The 16014-nt window shown below is 53.2% G+C and overlaps 1 protein-coding gene across 5 annotated transcripts in view; it reads right to left on the minus strand.

Annotated features, from left to right (window-relative positions):
• Positions 1-353: 353 nt before the first annotated feature.
• Positions 354-16014, minus strand: part of LOC104020220 (sodium- and chloride-dependent GABA transporter 2) — a 47864-nt gene continuing 32203 nt past the window's right edge. For 2 of the 5 annotated variants that reach the window (XM_087766938.1, XM_087766934.1), the window contains 8 exons: positions 10174-10277; positions 7209-7333; positions 6510-6622; positions 6244-6381; positions 4998-5100; positions 4240-4340; positions 3632-3802; positions 354-2444 (listed from right to left, as the gene is read on the minus strand). In XM_087766938.1, coding sequence (XP_087623064.1) covers positions 2325-2444; positions 3632-3802; positions 4240-4340; positions 4998-5100; positions 6244-6381; positions 6510-6622; positions 7209-7333; positions 10174-10277 — 975 coding nt within the window. In that variant the 3' untranslated portion in view covers positions 354-2324. The remainder of the gene's footprint in view (positions 2445-3631; positions 3803-4239; positions 4341-4997; positions 5101-6243; positions 6382-6509; positions 6623-7208; positions 7334-10173; positions 10278-16014) is intronic. The other 3 variants (XM_087766935.1, XM_087766937.1, XM_087766939.1) reach the window with 3 other exon arrangements.

Consider the following 16014-nt stretch of genomic DNA (forward strand, 5'->3'; position numbering starts at 1 on the left):
AGCTTCTAATATGATTCACACAAAAAGCCAACAGAAAAAAAAAACAACTTCTGTATTGAATTCCATTCACTCATTTCTAGAAGTAATTTCTACCAGTCACCATATCCAAGTGGCAGGGCAGCTGGATGGCTCCATCCTCCATCACACTGTGGGTCTCTTCCAAAAGGGGCTTTCCCCGGGTTTCTAAGCACTTTCCTACCCTCAGCTCACACGTGAGCACCATGGCAGCTGGGGAATCTGGAGCTCTGAGGCTTGGAGGCTGCCCAGGAAAACTGTGACAGCCGGTTTGGCCCTGACCTCCCGCTCCCCAGCCCTAGGCCTTCAGCATCCCCGGCGTCCTCCAGAAGCAGGGACGGAGGTGTGCAGAAACCCGGTGGATGAGATTTTGACAGGGGAGGTGCAGGGCTGGCCACAGGGGGTTCACCCATGGTTGCACATGCAGCCTAGCAAAGGAACCCGCCTGCCCCAGAGTCCTCATGGAAAATCGGCTGAGAAAAGGGAAAACCTGCTGGAAATGAGATGAGGTTTCCACAGCCACTCTAGAACAGAGCCAACGGAGCCCCAGAAGACCACAGATCAGTGGGCTCTCCCTCCTGGAGGTTAGATCTGCACCATCACAAACCCTCCCAGCAGCAATCCCCTCAGTACTTGGTGCCCATCAGAGTTCCACAGTCTCTACGAGTGAAAGCTCGTGACCCCTTTCCATCACCGACCTGTCTCCCATCTCACGTCACCAGGCTCCAAAAACATTAAACTGGGGAAAACCAAGCCCAAGAAAACCAAGCCCAGGGACTTGCCATTGCCTAGAGGTCTAAACCAGTACGTGCCACAACTGGGGTCACCCTTCCGTTCAGAGAAAACCTCAACAGGCAACGCGGAGGAGAAAATGGCTGGGTCATCCTGACACAGAGGAAAATTCCTCCCCGGCCCTGCGGCTAGTGAACAGGCAGCCACCGACCCTGCGAGCAGAGCCACCCACCCAGCTCGGAGGCTCTTCCCAAGCGGGGGTGGCGGGGGGTCCCCGGCCCGGGTGCGGGGGTGCCCGCTGCCCCCGCCCGCCCCGCGGGGACCCCGGCCCGGCGCCGCGGCGGTAGCTGAGGTCCTGGGGCCACCTTGTGGCTAACGGCGCGGATTGCTTTCATTTGCCTCTTCCTCTCCCCGCGGCACCAGGAGCCGTGGCCGGAGCGTGGTTGCCCACCCGTGTCCATGTGCCCTTCGGAAAGCCGAGCACCTCCGGCCGCTCGCTCAGCTCTGCCCAGGCTCCAGCTTCCTCAGGGTTTCCTGGGAGCCATCCAGCTTCCCGGGGTTACGTGTCCTCTGGCTGCCCTCCTCGGATGCTGCGGCTACAGCACTTAAAACACAAGCTCTTTGATTTTTATTGTTTTTTACCCAAACAGCCTGGAAACGAGAGGCCCTGTTTCTTGACTTAACATGCAGATCCCGCTTCAACCGCGCAGCCCTTCTTCCATACGCAGGAAAGCCAAAATGACTGGCTCTAGAGCACCTGGAAGGCAGTCAGCACAAAAAAGACACAGACCCGCAGAGACGAGGGAGAGTTTCCCATGATCCTTCACTCGCATGAAGAAAACGCAAACCCACGCGCTTCTCTCAGACCCCAGGAATAGCCCAGTGACTCATCAGCCAGATGACTCTTTTGGCTGGGAGCTGGCAACGGCTCCAGAAGAAGGTGGCATTTCACTCTCCACTTCACCTAGGTACCCCAGGCCTACCACTTACGGGGATCTCCGAATCGGTGTTCCCTGTTCTCCTTCCTACCCTAACCAAGCTTCCTTTCCTCTGGCCGCCCTCCCATATCGATGTGCCAGTGCAACAGAGATCCAGACCTGAAGGCCCAGCACAGCTCCGCTAACACGCATCCCACCTAACATGCTTTGAGCAAGGGATGCTGGTGAAACAAAATTGAGACAGTGGATCTAAAGGGGAAAAATAAGGATTTAATGGAACGAATGGAGAAGCTCCCAAAGTCCACACTGGAGCCACACCTCTGAGACTCTCTGACACTCTCCGCTCCAGGATCAGTCCTTCCTTTCTGCCCACCAGAAGGCTGGGGATGCTCAGGAATACTGGTGCTTGATCTGCCCCTTCAGGGCCCTCTCTAGACAGAGGATTAAGGTGCATTGCTAACTCCATGCAGACCATCTCCACAACAGCCTCTTCCTCAGCCCTTCAAATCTTCCAGGGAAGGGAGCTCAGCCCAGAAATCCCTCTCTCCTTGGCGAGTGAAGAATCCTTGTGTTATCCAACAGGTGGTAAAGGCTGTATAGAAACCATCCTGGGGAGAGGGAGGGAGAGCCACACTGGTCCTAGCAATGAGATTCGAGCTCGGTCAGCATCAGGAGGCCAGCTCTGGTGGAGGGAAGGGGCTGTCCTGTGCCTGGCATGGAAGGCAAGTCCTCAAGTGGGCAGGTGAGTTGGCGGACCCTCTGGAAGGCAAAGGCAGGGATTGAACACAGCCGCGAGGACAAAAGGTGACCTGGGCCCTCCCCTTCCAGTCATGGGTGTCATTCAGCCAGCCAGGCAGGGCTGCAAGTCTGGTCCCTAAATGCCACAGATGTCCCAAATTAGGACAGTCAGCACTTCAGAGACCGAGGGGATAAACTCATCTTTGAACCACTTGTCCCAAGACAAGCACTAAGTACATGAGAGACCTCAGACACAGTAGGAAAGCTCTGTCCTCCATTTGCTCCAGGCCAGGGCTAGAAAGCAGTCCAGAGAAAGGCTGATGCCCAGGTACCTCCAGGTCATCCCGTCCATCAGCACAGATTGCAAAGGGAGAGCCTGTGCACACAGGTTTGGCTTTAACTGGGACAGCAGGTGCGTAAGGGGCTACCCTCTACATCATGCAGTGTGGCCCTTGCCACGCTCCTGCAGCTGTGCCCACTCCTCCCTGTCTGTGCTGGACACAGGGGTCAGAGCCCGTTGCTGTCACAATCTGTTCTTCAGCACTTGTGGGAAACAGAGAATGGGTGGGATGATCCTGGAGGTTCAGGACTGTCTGCGAAAGCTCCTCCTGAAACCATGAGCCATGGCAGGGATGGGATGCCTGTCTGGAGCAAGCTCTGGTTTGCCAGGTCTCTGCCTTCCCAATGCACATCCAGGACAGCCAGCAATGGGTCACAGCCGCTCCAGGAGCTGGGCAAGCCCAGGGCACTGAGGCTGAGATGGAAACTCCAAACTCCCAGTGATCCCCTACACCCATCCCTATGGCCTCAGCATAGACTGGGGAACCCAGCTGCCCACAACATTCATAGGATCTGGAGCTTTCTCAGAGCAAGTCCCCAAGCCTCAGTCAAGGGCAGCCTCCAAACTGACTCAAGGCACTGGAGATCATCATTGTCCTCTCCATCTAATGAACTTTTTCCTAATGGTGCTTGCAAGGAGAGAGAAGCAATAAACAAAGGGCACCAAGAGGCAACAGCCAGCTTGGAGCAGCCGTCCAGCCAGGCAGAACTTAATAAAACCAACAGTCAGTTATAGCAATGGACTCATTCAATCGATTTATTCTAGTCTCCCTGCTAACTAACCTGCAACACAAAAACAATCTACCTTCAAGGCTGGACTTCAACACACAAGCACAGCCCATGCCCTGATCCCAGAGCACCAGCCTCACCTCTCTGAGGGAGCCTTTGATGGTGGAGAGTTTGTAGATAATCCAGAGAGGGATGCACACCATGGAGGAGAGGGCCAGCAGCCAGCCCAGGGTGTCTCCCCACCACGGGTACACATACTTCTTGTTGTAGGTCAGCGGGGTGTATTTGATCAGAGAAAACAGGAAGGTTGCCTGGCAAGGTGGAAGAGACCAAGAGAAAAAGAGCAAGAAAATCAACATCATTAGCCAAGAGAGGTCCTTCCTGGTGAGTCCACACCTGCACAGAGTCTCATGGTAACAAAGAGCTCCTCAGGACAGCAACAGAGGAGACACCAGTCAAGCAAGCTTTTCTGGGACAGCTCCCATGTGCAGCACTGGGCACGGCAGCAAGGAGCTCGCCCCACCAGCAGACACCTCTATCACTGCTGAGCCAGGCCCCTCTCCCCATTGTTTAGCCCCACGCCTGGCCCCCAAAGCCACAAACACACAGAACAACAGTCTATAGTACAGGCCACATAACCCCCTATACATATGCACATCCCTCTGTATATATGTAGGTATCTATATCTCAGAGGCACCCAGCTCTGCCCATCTTCCTCCTCACAGCTCCTCCTCCTGTGGGCCCTCACCATGCAAACGGCCGGGGTGATGAAAAGCCAGCAGTATTTGATGATGGGCCATGGCCGGTAGCCGATCATATCTTCAATGTTATCGTAGAAACGCTCAGCACCTGCGGAAGAGGGGAAGCATGCCTCGCTGCTACCAGGGAAGGAGGGCAGCAGGGTCTACATGTCCACGGTCCTGCTTCACCACTGTTTGGGCGCTCCCCAGAAGATGAGGGGGTAACCTCAGCATAGCCAACAGCCCTGTCGGGGAGCTCGCCAGGAGTGTGGCCAGCTTCAGTCTTTGTCCTGGACTAACATCCTCTCACCCCAGAACAGCCCAGTGGGTCAGCAGGGCCAGCCCCTCCGCTGCCATCTCCCAGGCTAGGACCTGAACCCAGGCTGGGACCCAAACCTAGGTTTTACCCATCCCTTGTGAACATCAAGGCTGAGAGAAGGCTCTCAAAAATGTTTGAGGGTCTCAAACTCCTCTATACACATGTTGGGAAAAGATTTCCTAGCCAGCTCCAAGTCCCCAAGGAAGGACTGCCTCAAAAGCAGGGACACATAGGAACATGCTGGGGATATCTGCCAAACAGATCTCCCAGGGCATTGCTGTGAGGAAGTCCCCGCTAGCTGACTCCAGGGGCACCAAAGCAAGGGTTTAGAGGTCTGCCTTGCACTGCGAAGCGATTGCCAAGAGAAGCTATGGACCAGCATTTTTAGGATGGACCAAGCAAGAGCCTGAGAGACCAGAGCTGGGGACCCCCCTGGTTCATACTCACCATAGACCCAGGCGATGCAGAGAGTCTCGAAGATGGCCACAAAGAGCAGGCACATGCCACTGGCAGCATAGTAATCAAAGAGCTGGAAGACATACATCCCACCCTGGGAAGGGCCAAGCATGCAGCGAGGCGAGGTGGGGAGGAAGAGAGGGGAGAGGAATCAGGCATAGGCAAAGAGCTCCAGCCAGAGCAGGAAACAAACTCAACATCTTCCCCAGAGATGGAGGCACCTTCCTCTCTCTGGGGCATGGTTTTAGCCGACGGCAAAGGCCACATCCCTAGTGCTCAAGGCCTGATGGAGACATGCAGCAGCGCTGCTCTCAGGAGCCTCTGCAACCCTTCATTCCAGGGCAGGGCAGGGGAGGGCAAGTGACTGCCAGGTATCGTGGGGATATTTTAGGACAAGACAAAAACAAAGCAAATCTTGTATCTGGAAGTGAGGGTGGAAACCCCCTTAAGAGACACAATGCATCTGATTTATTTCAGCCTCCTGGTTTGTCCAGGGAAGTAGCGGTGCATGCAGTTTTGCAAGTACCTGTTGCTATGGGCCCAGAGGCTGGCAGCTTGGCTGTTTCACTGCCCAGGTCTGCAAGGCTGTCTACAAAATGGGCCTGCAGGTAAGTCCAGGCACAAAGCTGCAGGCGCAACATCGAAGGCAGCTTTTTCAAAATTATGCCCAGATGAAAACAGAAGATGCAAAGAGCATCATGGCAGCATCAATCCACACACACTTGCTGCTAGGAGGAGTTAAAGGCTTTAAACCAGAACAGTTTAACTCCCAGGCAATTAATCACAACAAAGGGAATATATAGGAAATCAGTGTAATAGATACGGGGCTCACTCAGGCCCACCAAATTTCCTTACACCAAGTGCTCGGATAGCTCCATCCAGGAGGAACAAGAAGGACAAAGGTGCTCCCCTCACCATTCAACAGGCTACAGCTGTAAAGGTTTGACTCATGTAAAGATAAATCTATAAGCAAAATATGGGCTGTCTAGAGCTCCAACTATCAGTCTTGGCAGGAGAGATATCAGCATTGTGACTGGCACAAGGGGTGAGAGCTGGAAGGGAAAATGCGAACACCGCAGGGAGGAAGGGCAACCTCCCCCAGGCACTGTGCAGCAGGAGGGGGCTCACCAGCAAGCTCTCGGCCCCAGCACAGACCCCACCACCCACCAGGCCCCCCTCTGCCAGGGGGGCACTCAGACCCAGCAAGCACTGCGCAGGTGGTCTGAGCCCAAAATACCTCTGTGAGCATCACCAACCCGACGAGATAGGAGAGGACAGAGACCAGCAGGATGAGGGTCTCCCGGCGGTTCTTCTTGCGGAAAATGGTGGGGTACATGTCCACAAGAGCTGTGACGAGGCTCTCCACGCAGACAAACTGCAAAGAGAAGAGATCCCACCTCCGTCAGCCTGTCCTGACTGGCTCCCCAGCCCCGCTGCCCCGCACTCAGCCAAGTTCAAAGCCTGTCCTGAAGGCAGGGAATCACCCTGCACCTGTGCCTTTACCTGGCTGTCCAGTCCCAGCAAAACAACCATCAGGAAGAAGAAGCACGCCCAGAGCGGGGAGAAGGGCAGCATGACCACAGCCCGAGGGTAGGCGATGAATGCCAGGCCAGGCCCTGCGGGGAGAAGGGCTTTCAGAGCGGGCAACAGCATGGCAGTGGAAGCAGCATGGCACATCTGATGCAGACCCGCCTAAGGTGGCCACCTGCAGCACAGCCTGCAGCCACGCAGCTTCTCGCTTCAGTTATACCAGCGCTGTGCATGAAACCCAGGCTCCTCGAGGAGTGGAAGAGCCCAGCAGGAAGGGAGGGAAAGGGGACACAGCAAGCTCCGGCTGCATTGCCATCACAGGGGCTGGGAGCCACGGAAAGCCTCTGAACCCAGGGGAGCACAGCACAAGCCTGGGCACATGCCATGCAGGCACCTCACACCCCCAGCAAGAGACAGCAGCTGCCTAACCCTAACCCTTTTAGGCAGCTTATATTGACCTCAAGACACAGCCATTGCATCTTAATATTTCGTGAGTGTGCATTTGTTTCTCCCTGTTTTTTGAGGCAGAAAGCAGCGCTGCCCGCCAGGATGGGAACCTACAGCTGCAACATCATTTGCCCCAGGGTGGGTATCCTGTGGGCATGCTCCCCTTGCTGAGGAGGGCCAAACAGCAGCACCCCCGCTGCCCCATCGCACCGCAGCCCCACTCACCCGACTCAGCCACCTCGGCGATGGGCACGCCCTGCTCCCCCGCCATGAAGCCCAGGATGGAGAAGATGGCAAAGCCAGCCACGAAGCTGGTGCCGCTGTTGAGGAAGCAGAGGGCCACGCAGTCCCTGGGAGGAGGGGGCACAGCATCAGCCAGGTGGGGGTCCAGGTATGATCCACACCCCAGGGCAGCACCCGCTCTCCCGCCCCAGCCACTGCGCCCACAGCAGGGCCTCTCTCCCAGCACCCCCACAGCTCAGCTCAGCACCAGGAGCTGCAGGGGCAGGCCCCAGGGTGGGCAACAGAGCAGGAGCCCCCACCAGGGAAAGCCTTCTCCAAGGACAACATAAAGATGTATTCCTTACCTAAGCTCCTCGCTCCTGAGATAGTCTTCCTACATATCTAAATACCTGGTTGTTTTTTTTCTCCTTTTTCCTCTCTCTCCCCTGGTCCCTCCTGTAGCAGCAAGTACCGGAGATTATTTTTGTCTGAGAAGGGGGCATGGGTTTTTTCCTTAATAGATTTCTCAGACCAGTTGTAATGTTCTTGGTTCTCAGCACTACCAGATATCTCCTGTCCTCACATTATGAGAAAAAGATGAACAGAGCCATCCAATTTCTTTTCTCTGATCTATTCCCTTTTGTCACTGTTTCATCTCATTCTCACCCATCTACTCTTTAAACTAAATATCTCTTATCTATCCAATTCCTTTTCATGCTCCAGTGTCCCTAGTCCTCTTGTGACTGCAACCCTGGGGACAACAATAACATTTGCAACATCTTTCCGAGATATTCTGAACCAAACTGAATACACCCCTTCTGGCATTTCATGGCCTGCTCTGACTTTATTAAATATTACTCTGCAAATCCAGTGTGATTTTCTGTATCAGTCTTTAGGTATCTAGCATTTTGCGGGCTTCATGCTCCTCCCTGCACATTAACTAGATCTATTCACGGTCTGCAACCATTTCTAGAGAGAAAGCTTAGTTCACGCAGAGGCCCTACACAGTACAAATTCAAATTATTCCTTCCAAAGCACAGCTCTTTGCATTGTCAAGTACTGCACAGCACCTAACACCACTGCTCTGCCTTTGCGCTTGGTTTCTAAGGCAGGAGAGACTGAAAGAGGCCTGCAGGGTGAGCCCACGAATCTCCCAGCTGGTAAGGAGGGTCACGCTCCACCAAGCTCAGCTAACCCAGTGGGAAGCCCGTGCCAGAACCTCATTTCTCCAGTGGCTATAAACTGCCTGCTCGCCACTCAAATTATATCCTCAGTCATGTTATACAAATTCCCATTTATTTCAAATGGTTCCTCTTCCTTCCTGGTGCTTCTCCCTCTTTCCCCGGATGTATGCGTGACAGGGGAGCCCTCCTTGGAAAGGCATGGGCTGGGAGGTGCTCTCCAGGCACCTGCCACCTGGGAAGGGGTGTCATGGTGGAGGGTAACAGGCGGGCAATGGCCAGAGCAAAGAGGTCTCTCCAGATTTTCACCTGAAAGGGAGCCCTGATAATCTTTTACAGTCCCAGAAAATGCCATTTGGTGCCATGTGGGACTGCTGCCATATGAACAATGGTTCCTCCTGCCCACGTCCTTTTCTTTTCCCAGGTCACCAAAGGTTACACCTAGCCCGGGATAACAGAGTGGGGCACCATGCTGGCGTCCCTCTGCCCTGTTAAAGCCTGGTCCTGTCTCCCTACGCAAACCAAGGTTGCTGAGCGCAGGATGGACTCGATAAAACCAGGTCCATGCCTGGGAACAGGCTGGTGCGATGTTTAACATGGAAATTAAGAACAGTTTCCCTAGCAAAGCCAAATAGCGTAAAGGGGTTGTGTGCAAACAGACATCTCTCCCCTTTCTATAGTGTCTCCCAGCTGCAGCTACAGAAGCTTTTTACAACCTTGCTGCTAAGCAGCCCCTGTCATCACCTCCATGTTACACATCCAGACTGGAGATGCAGAGGGCTAATGCCCAAGGACTGCAGCAGGCCACAGCCAGATCTGTTATCTCTTCTTTTCCCACAGCTTTTTCTCTCAAAACTGCATCTGGGAGAAGGGGCATGAAAAGGAAAAGGAGTCCAAGCCCAGCTGCTGTTGGAGAGGCATCCCAACAGCAGGAGTGAACTTCTCCTAAGGAGAAGAGAGAGAGAGAGATGCCAAGCAAGGACCATGTAGCTGGTGGTCTGCCTGGACCTTCCACAGCAATGACAACAAATTCAAATTTAAAAGTTGGAGGGACAACCCCCTGCAAGGAGCAACACAGGCAGCAGAGAAAGGGTGGGAAGGGAGGCAGGTAGCTTTACAGGGCTCTTCCACTTGCACTAGCCTTTTACCCCTGGGGATGCAACTCCAGATGCTGGATACATCTACAGTGAAACGAGTTTAGTTTCACCTGACCACTTCAACTTGACAGTCTGATTGAATCTGGCAGCCTGGCCCATCTCTGCTCAAGGGCAGTCCAGCACAGCGAGAGTATGCCAGAAGCAGAAGTCATATCTGCAGGTTTACATGTAGACCACAGATAGGAACCCAGAGCACTGGCAGCTGTGCAAGATGCTAAGTCCAAATGTACCTAGGAAGGATAAATGCCAAGGTAAAAGGACTCCAGTCTAGAGCCATTAGATCTCACAGCTCTGCTTCCCCTATGGCTACTCATGCATTCATGTAATAGGGGAGGCTGTGGTGTGGGCTGGGGTCACACAGCTAGTGAAGAGGATCTGACTGTGTTGGGTCTCAGCTGGTGTGGAAGAGGGGATTTGTCATCCATGGCACAGACAGAAAGTTCTCTTGGGTAGAAAGCACAGACAGATAGATTTGGGGAGAAAACACCTGGAAAGAGTTTTCTTCTGCCTTGAGCAGAAACAGAAAACATGACACTTCAAAAGGCCAGCGCCTCCAGCAGTTCACCAGCCTATGTGCGCTGATGTTCAGAGAGGGGAAGGCTCTAGGCAGCAGAGCTGCGCTCCAGTTACCTGTAACAGTTGTTATGGTATTTGTTATAGCTGCCCAGAGCTGTCAGGCATCCCAGACAAATTGCATACGAAAAGAAGATTTGAGTGCCTGCATCCATCCAGACCTGCAAGGGAGATGCAAACACAGGTGAGAAGACAAGGCCAGCACAGAGCGCAGACACTGCACAGATGCAAAGAGGCAGAGCCCCAGGGGCTTCTGTAACCAGCAGAAAGGCCAGTAATCAGGAGGTCAGCAATACCCAGCATTTAGACAAGCCTTTTCTAGGGGCAGGTTACATAGTGCCAGGAATTACAGCGCTCAGTGAGGCACCCAGGGGGTGCTAAGAGTGCCAGAGGGAAGGGATGCACCGGGAGCCTTGCAAACCCACAGCAGGTATAGCTCTTCATCATCTCTTTCTTCCTTGGGCAAATCTGCACAACCCTGTGACTCTCCAGAGCCTCCCAGCAACGAGAGACCAAATGAACACTTTCCACAAGAGCTGAAGGAGCCCTCTGCTAGCAGAGGAGGGGGACTTGATTTGGGCAAGCCTGATCTCCCACTCAGTGGAACAGGTACATACAGCTTCTGGTGGTGGCCCTTCTCTCCAAGACCTAACTTAAAGGCTCCAAAACTTAAAAGAAAATTAACTGGGGAGGAGAGAACTACTAGAAATAAACAGAGTTGTTTGCAAAAGACAGCTCCTAGAAGAAAATACAAGAATGCTGTTAGTCCCACGAGGCGCCTGTGAACTCCGCTTTGCTCTCACTGTCAATAACACATCCCAGTGCTCCGAGGCTGACATTTGTCAACGCCAAATTTGATCTGAAAGCCTAGCTGTGTGCAGTCACCAATGCAAACGCCGCCACTGCCTTCTGCGGAGAACAGCAAAAGCAGGAACCAACAGTGAGGAATGAAGTAATGACAAAGATTATTAATTAAACTCTCTGTTTTCTAAGATCTTTCTTCCTAAGGGGTTTATAAAACAGAGATAAGACAGTCATTCAACCAATGCTGAAGGGCAGCCACGTTCTAGAGACAAAAGAGAAGCTAGTCAGGAAAGAAAAGCAGCAGAAAAGTACTACTGGGACAACTTTAACGAGAAAAGTCTCCATTTGGCGATACCCTCCTTTCCCAGAGTAGCAGTGCTAGTAAGCCCTTGGACAAATGCCAGCCTTGCCCCAGGATCCCCTCTGAGAAGAACAGAAGTCAATGGAAAGCACCACAGAGGTTTCGATGACTCTGAATCACACCATTACCTGTCAGCCAAGACCTCATGTCCTGAGGCAATGGTCAGCTGGGCAGCACCTGCCCAACTACCCCTGTTGCTCAGGCCACCCTCACCAATGCATGGTTCTGCCTTTCCTTTTCCATAGTGGCCATAGAGCAATCATGTGGCGAGAGGTTTTGTCTCGTATTTGCCTCTTCTCCTTCCTAGGCTGATGGGCCTTACGAAGGGATGTTACAATCCCATTAGCTGTGATTTTCTGGAGGAAATTCTGGTTTTAGCTCAAAGGGACAGCTGCACAGAACAAATCCTCTCCCTGCTCACTGCTGCAAGATCCAGCAGCGCAGTCCGCAGGGAGAGAAAGCAAAGGGCTGCTAGGGCTAGATTTGGTGAAACTGCTCTCCCTGTCTTGCAAGCAACTCTGCTAATGTTCAGCCCTACCACCTTCTCTTCAGTCCATGCAAACCCTGGTCACAATTTCACAGAGAGCCAGATCAGATCCCTGATTTGTAGAATGGGAAGGGACAAACGACGAGGTGGGAGTGGGACAGCTAACTAGAGGCACCAGGACGTTGAAAAAGTAATTGACCACGATGTATTTTACTCTTTTTGGAGGAGCTGCATGGGGAGGTGGGTTTACAGAGCAGAGTGTTAGTTCATTTTTGCATTTCAAAAAGATTAGAAAAAAATCAAAGCCCTTTTTATAATTGATTCCTAAAGCATCACTGTGCTTGTGGGCAGTAAGGGTACAGCCTTCACTTTTCAGCTACTTAGGCACAGCAAAGCACTAAGGTGAGCTGGACCAGCTAACACCTTTGCATCAATAATTTAAGCATCTTTGCACAGATCGGGGTAAAATGTTTTGTTAGGTTTGCTTTTTATTTTGCTGCTCGTTACTAGAGCCCTGGTTTTTCAACAAATTTGAGTTCGAATCACACCCTCACGTGGGTGTTGGAGCACTTGTCATGCAATTTGTCAAGATAACAAAACTTTTGCCATCAAACTGCCTACCCCACGCTTGACATGAACATTGGACCCAGTTGACAAATTTCAACCAGATTTAACAGTTGGTAGAAACCTCAAAGATATCAACTACCTATGAATTTCACAACAGCCAGGGAAGAGGAAAAAGACTAGAACTCAGCATCCCCGCTGAGTGGAAAGCTACAGGGAGGAAGAGTCAACCAGTGTTAAATATCAGATAAATCACACAAGCAAGACACGAGAAATATCCTGGGGCAGGAAAAGAACTGGTGCTTTACCAGACATGGTAGAAGACAAATATCAAGACACCAAGCTTCATTAGCTCTGTGGCTTATGAAGTGGCTCATTTCTAAAACCCAATGATACCCTTGACTGTGCAGCAGACACCACCGTGGGGTCTGTGGGCTCCCCGCTCTGCTGCCTGCTCTGCCCAACACAACACCCGTGGGGTGCACACTGGGCTGTGTGGGAGCCCAGCCCCAAAAGGGTGTCTTTAGGGAATACAGGACCTGCCTTAGCATATGCTCCCATTTGAAGCAAGGCAGCCTGTGGCTGAAATTGTAAATAAAGCTAAGCTTGGCTTGCAGAGCTTATGATCCTACTTAGTTAGCATGACTGTGAGCACAAGCTCAGCCTGCATGCGCTTTATTTCCCATTTTAAAAGGCTACTGCAGCTCTTGGGCCAAAGACCAAGCCACCTTTGCACCCTTCCCAGTCCAGTGGCAGTTCCCAAATTGCTTGGGGGTCAACTGCAACAAGACTGATGCCGCGGGTGCTCGTGACCCATTAGTGACGGAGCCAAGCAGCGGCAGCAAGTCCCAGGACTGCAGGATCACTGGAGTCGGAAGAGGCCTCAGCCCGTCTGTGGTCCACCCTCCCCCTCAAGCCCCTCATGACAAACACCGCTGCCGACCCGGCCCTGCGGGCTCACGGGGGCTAAACAGACTGCTCGTTTCAGAAAACAGCAACCCAAATCTTCCCAAGTTGCTGCCCGTGCTCATTCCTCTCCCTGCAGTGACTCAGAGAAATGTTCTTTTCAGCCCTTCCAAGACCCCCTTTCCCTCCTGTGCTGCTGATCAACAGCCTCTCATTATTTTAATATTTCCACTCTGACTAAAGGGACTTGCTGGGGTCAAGCAGGGCTCTCTTTGCCCTGCAGATAAAAAGCGTGCTGCTGTTCTCTGGCCGCTGCTCCCAAAGTGACTGGTAAAGTTTATCCTGTTCAGATTTCACTGGCACATTGGCAGCATGGGTATTTTGATTTGATTGTTGTCTGCAGTTTTCTAAGCCATCCAGTTTATTTAATTCATAATTCAATTGCCTTGAACATGTTGTTTACTCCAGTTTGTAATAACCTCCTACTCTCTGTTTTTAGCCAAAGCCTTCACATCTAAGCTGCAGTTATCCAAGATGGTTATGGCCTATAAGAGGACATATTCCTTCGCCCCTTAATTTTCTCAGCAATATTCGCTTTATTACATGTACTGGAATTTAATAGCTCCTTGAATTGAAACAGATCCTTCCTTAGGAAGATAGCAAAGCACTTACAAATAACAGTAAAGACCATTTTCGAGCAAAATGTTATTGAACCCCAGTGCATGTCATACATCAAACACAGGTGCCATGCTGAGAAGCGCCGAACTGTCCCCATCAGCAAGCAGAGAGGATACAGCACAGAGTGGGTACATGCTGCATGGAAGGTCACGCTCAGCGTAACGCAGAGCAGAGAGCAAAAACCACCCAAGTCTTGAGCTGCAGTTCAACCAGCATTTCTTTTGCACCCAGCATCACGGCTCAGCCCATGGTGCTGGCGCTACCCACCAGTTACCCACTGCACCATGTAAACACATCGGTTCAGCCCAGCCTTAGAAGAAGAGATCTTGATTCCTAATATTTCACCTCAAGACACCCAGGGCACCATTTCCAGATTATTGCCTTTACCCCTTCATTCAGGACTGGCATACAGGCCCCAGCCCAAAGACCCAGGCCACGTCCCGCAGCACCGCATTGGCACAGGGCTGTGCGCCCCTAGGGCCCTGCTGCAAAGAGCCCACTGCCATGCTGCAGGGCCCAGGCCAATGCTTTCCCTCATCCTCATTTACCCCAGAAGAGAGGAGGCAGGGAACGAGCCGCTGACATTTCCATAAAGCTGTCCTGGTCCTTCTGCCCGCCCTACGCCCAGCCAAGCATCACGTTCCCAGCCCCAAGCCCCAGCAGGTTGGAAAATAAGTCCTCAACATTCTTAGGAATCAGGGATGGGGCCTTTGTTCCCCAGTTAACCTCCCTGTGCCAGCACTCAATGCCCGCCAGCAACCTCACATAACCCCCACACCTCGGGACACCCGCTGACCCACAGGGACGTTTTACACCTGGGGACCCCTCCCGCTGCTGGGTTTCTTTAAACACCACAAGAAAACAAACAGGTTTCTGGTTCATCCTGAAGAGCACAGCTGCCTGCCCCAGGGCAGTGCAGAGGGGCAAGGGATGCTCTAAGGGATGATCCTTGCTGCCCGGGAAGCCAAGCTTTACAGTCCCCCTTGCCCCAGTGCTTGTGGGCGGACAGAAAGACAGCTTTATTCCTTCCTGCTATGTCAGCGCTGAGATCAGACTCAGCAGGGCTGCACGGCTGTGGCCGGCCAGCCACCCAGGTCCCACGCCGGCAGGGCTGGTGAATGGTGTGGGAGGAGGAGGAGGAAGCCCTGCAAGGTAAATACAGCTGTGCTTCACCCCATGCAGTTGCATTGCTCCGGCAAGGCGGAGGAGAGGACACCAGCCCCAAGCCCCTCTGGCATGCTGCGGGAGCTGCCAGCGCTCCCTCCCTGCTGCCTGCTACCTGCCCTCTGCCCCCAGGCAGGGACAGCAGTGGTGCCTGGGCTTGCAGACCCTCTGCAGACCCTCTGCCGGGGCTGGGGGCCACGGGGCCCGGGCGCGAGGGCATGTGGCGGGAGCGAGCACAGCATGCCAGCGGCAGCCCCACCGGCGCATGCATCCACGCACAGGCGCAGCGGGTCGCCCTCCGGCACGAAAACAAACACACTCGCCTTCAGAAAGGGGAAGCGGGGGGCCAGCAACAGCACAAACCAAGCGCACGGGGTCAAGTTAAAGGCTTGCTGGGAAAAAAATAAATAAGGGGAACAAATAATATTTAGCAGGCCCCACAGTTGCCCTCCCCTCTTGCTGGGAAGGAGCAGCTCTCGCTGGCCATGGAGCAGCAGCAGGAGGGGCCTGAATTTGGAGAGGATCTGGGGGCTCTGATCCCTTCCCCAGCGTGGCTACAGGGGCCCATGGTTAACCCAGCAGGTCACAGCCCTTCAAGACACATGCACCTCCCACCCTCCCTGCAGTGACCCAAGGGGTCTACCCTCAGCACAGCCTCTGCAGCGAGAGTTGCTCCAGTGCAAACCATGAGCCGGACCCCAGCAGCCTCCCTCTCTGGCCACAAGCACAGCGGGCAGCCCCCCAAAGAGCTGGGGCCACCTTCATCTCTTGCCTCCCCTTCCCGCCGCATCCATCGGGAAAGCGGGAGCCTGTGCGGACTCTGCAGGGGCAAACACTTCCCCAAAAAGCAACCGCCAGGGAAATGGGTGAAAGAAAATGAGGAGGAGATAGGGAAGGTTATTTGAGAAGTAGTGCAGATGAGAGAGGGAGAGAC

Source organism: Nipponia nippon, unplaced genomic scaffold (genome assembly GCF_047370975.1).
Source record: "Nipponia nippon isolate SJK-2023a ecotype South Korea unplaced genomic scaffold, ASM4737097v1 scaffold_3, whole genome shotgun sequence".
Lineage (NCBI taxonomy): Eukaryota > Metazoa > Chordata > Aves > Pelecaniformes > Threskiornithidae > Nipponia > Nipponia nippon.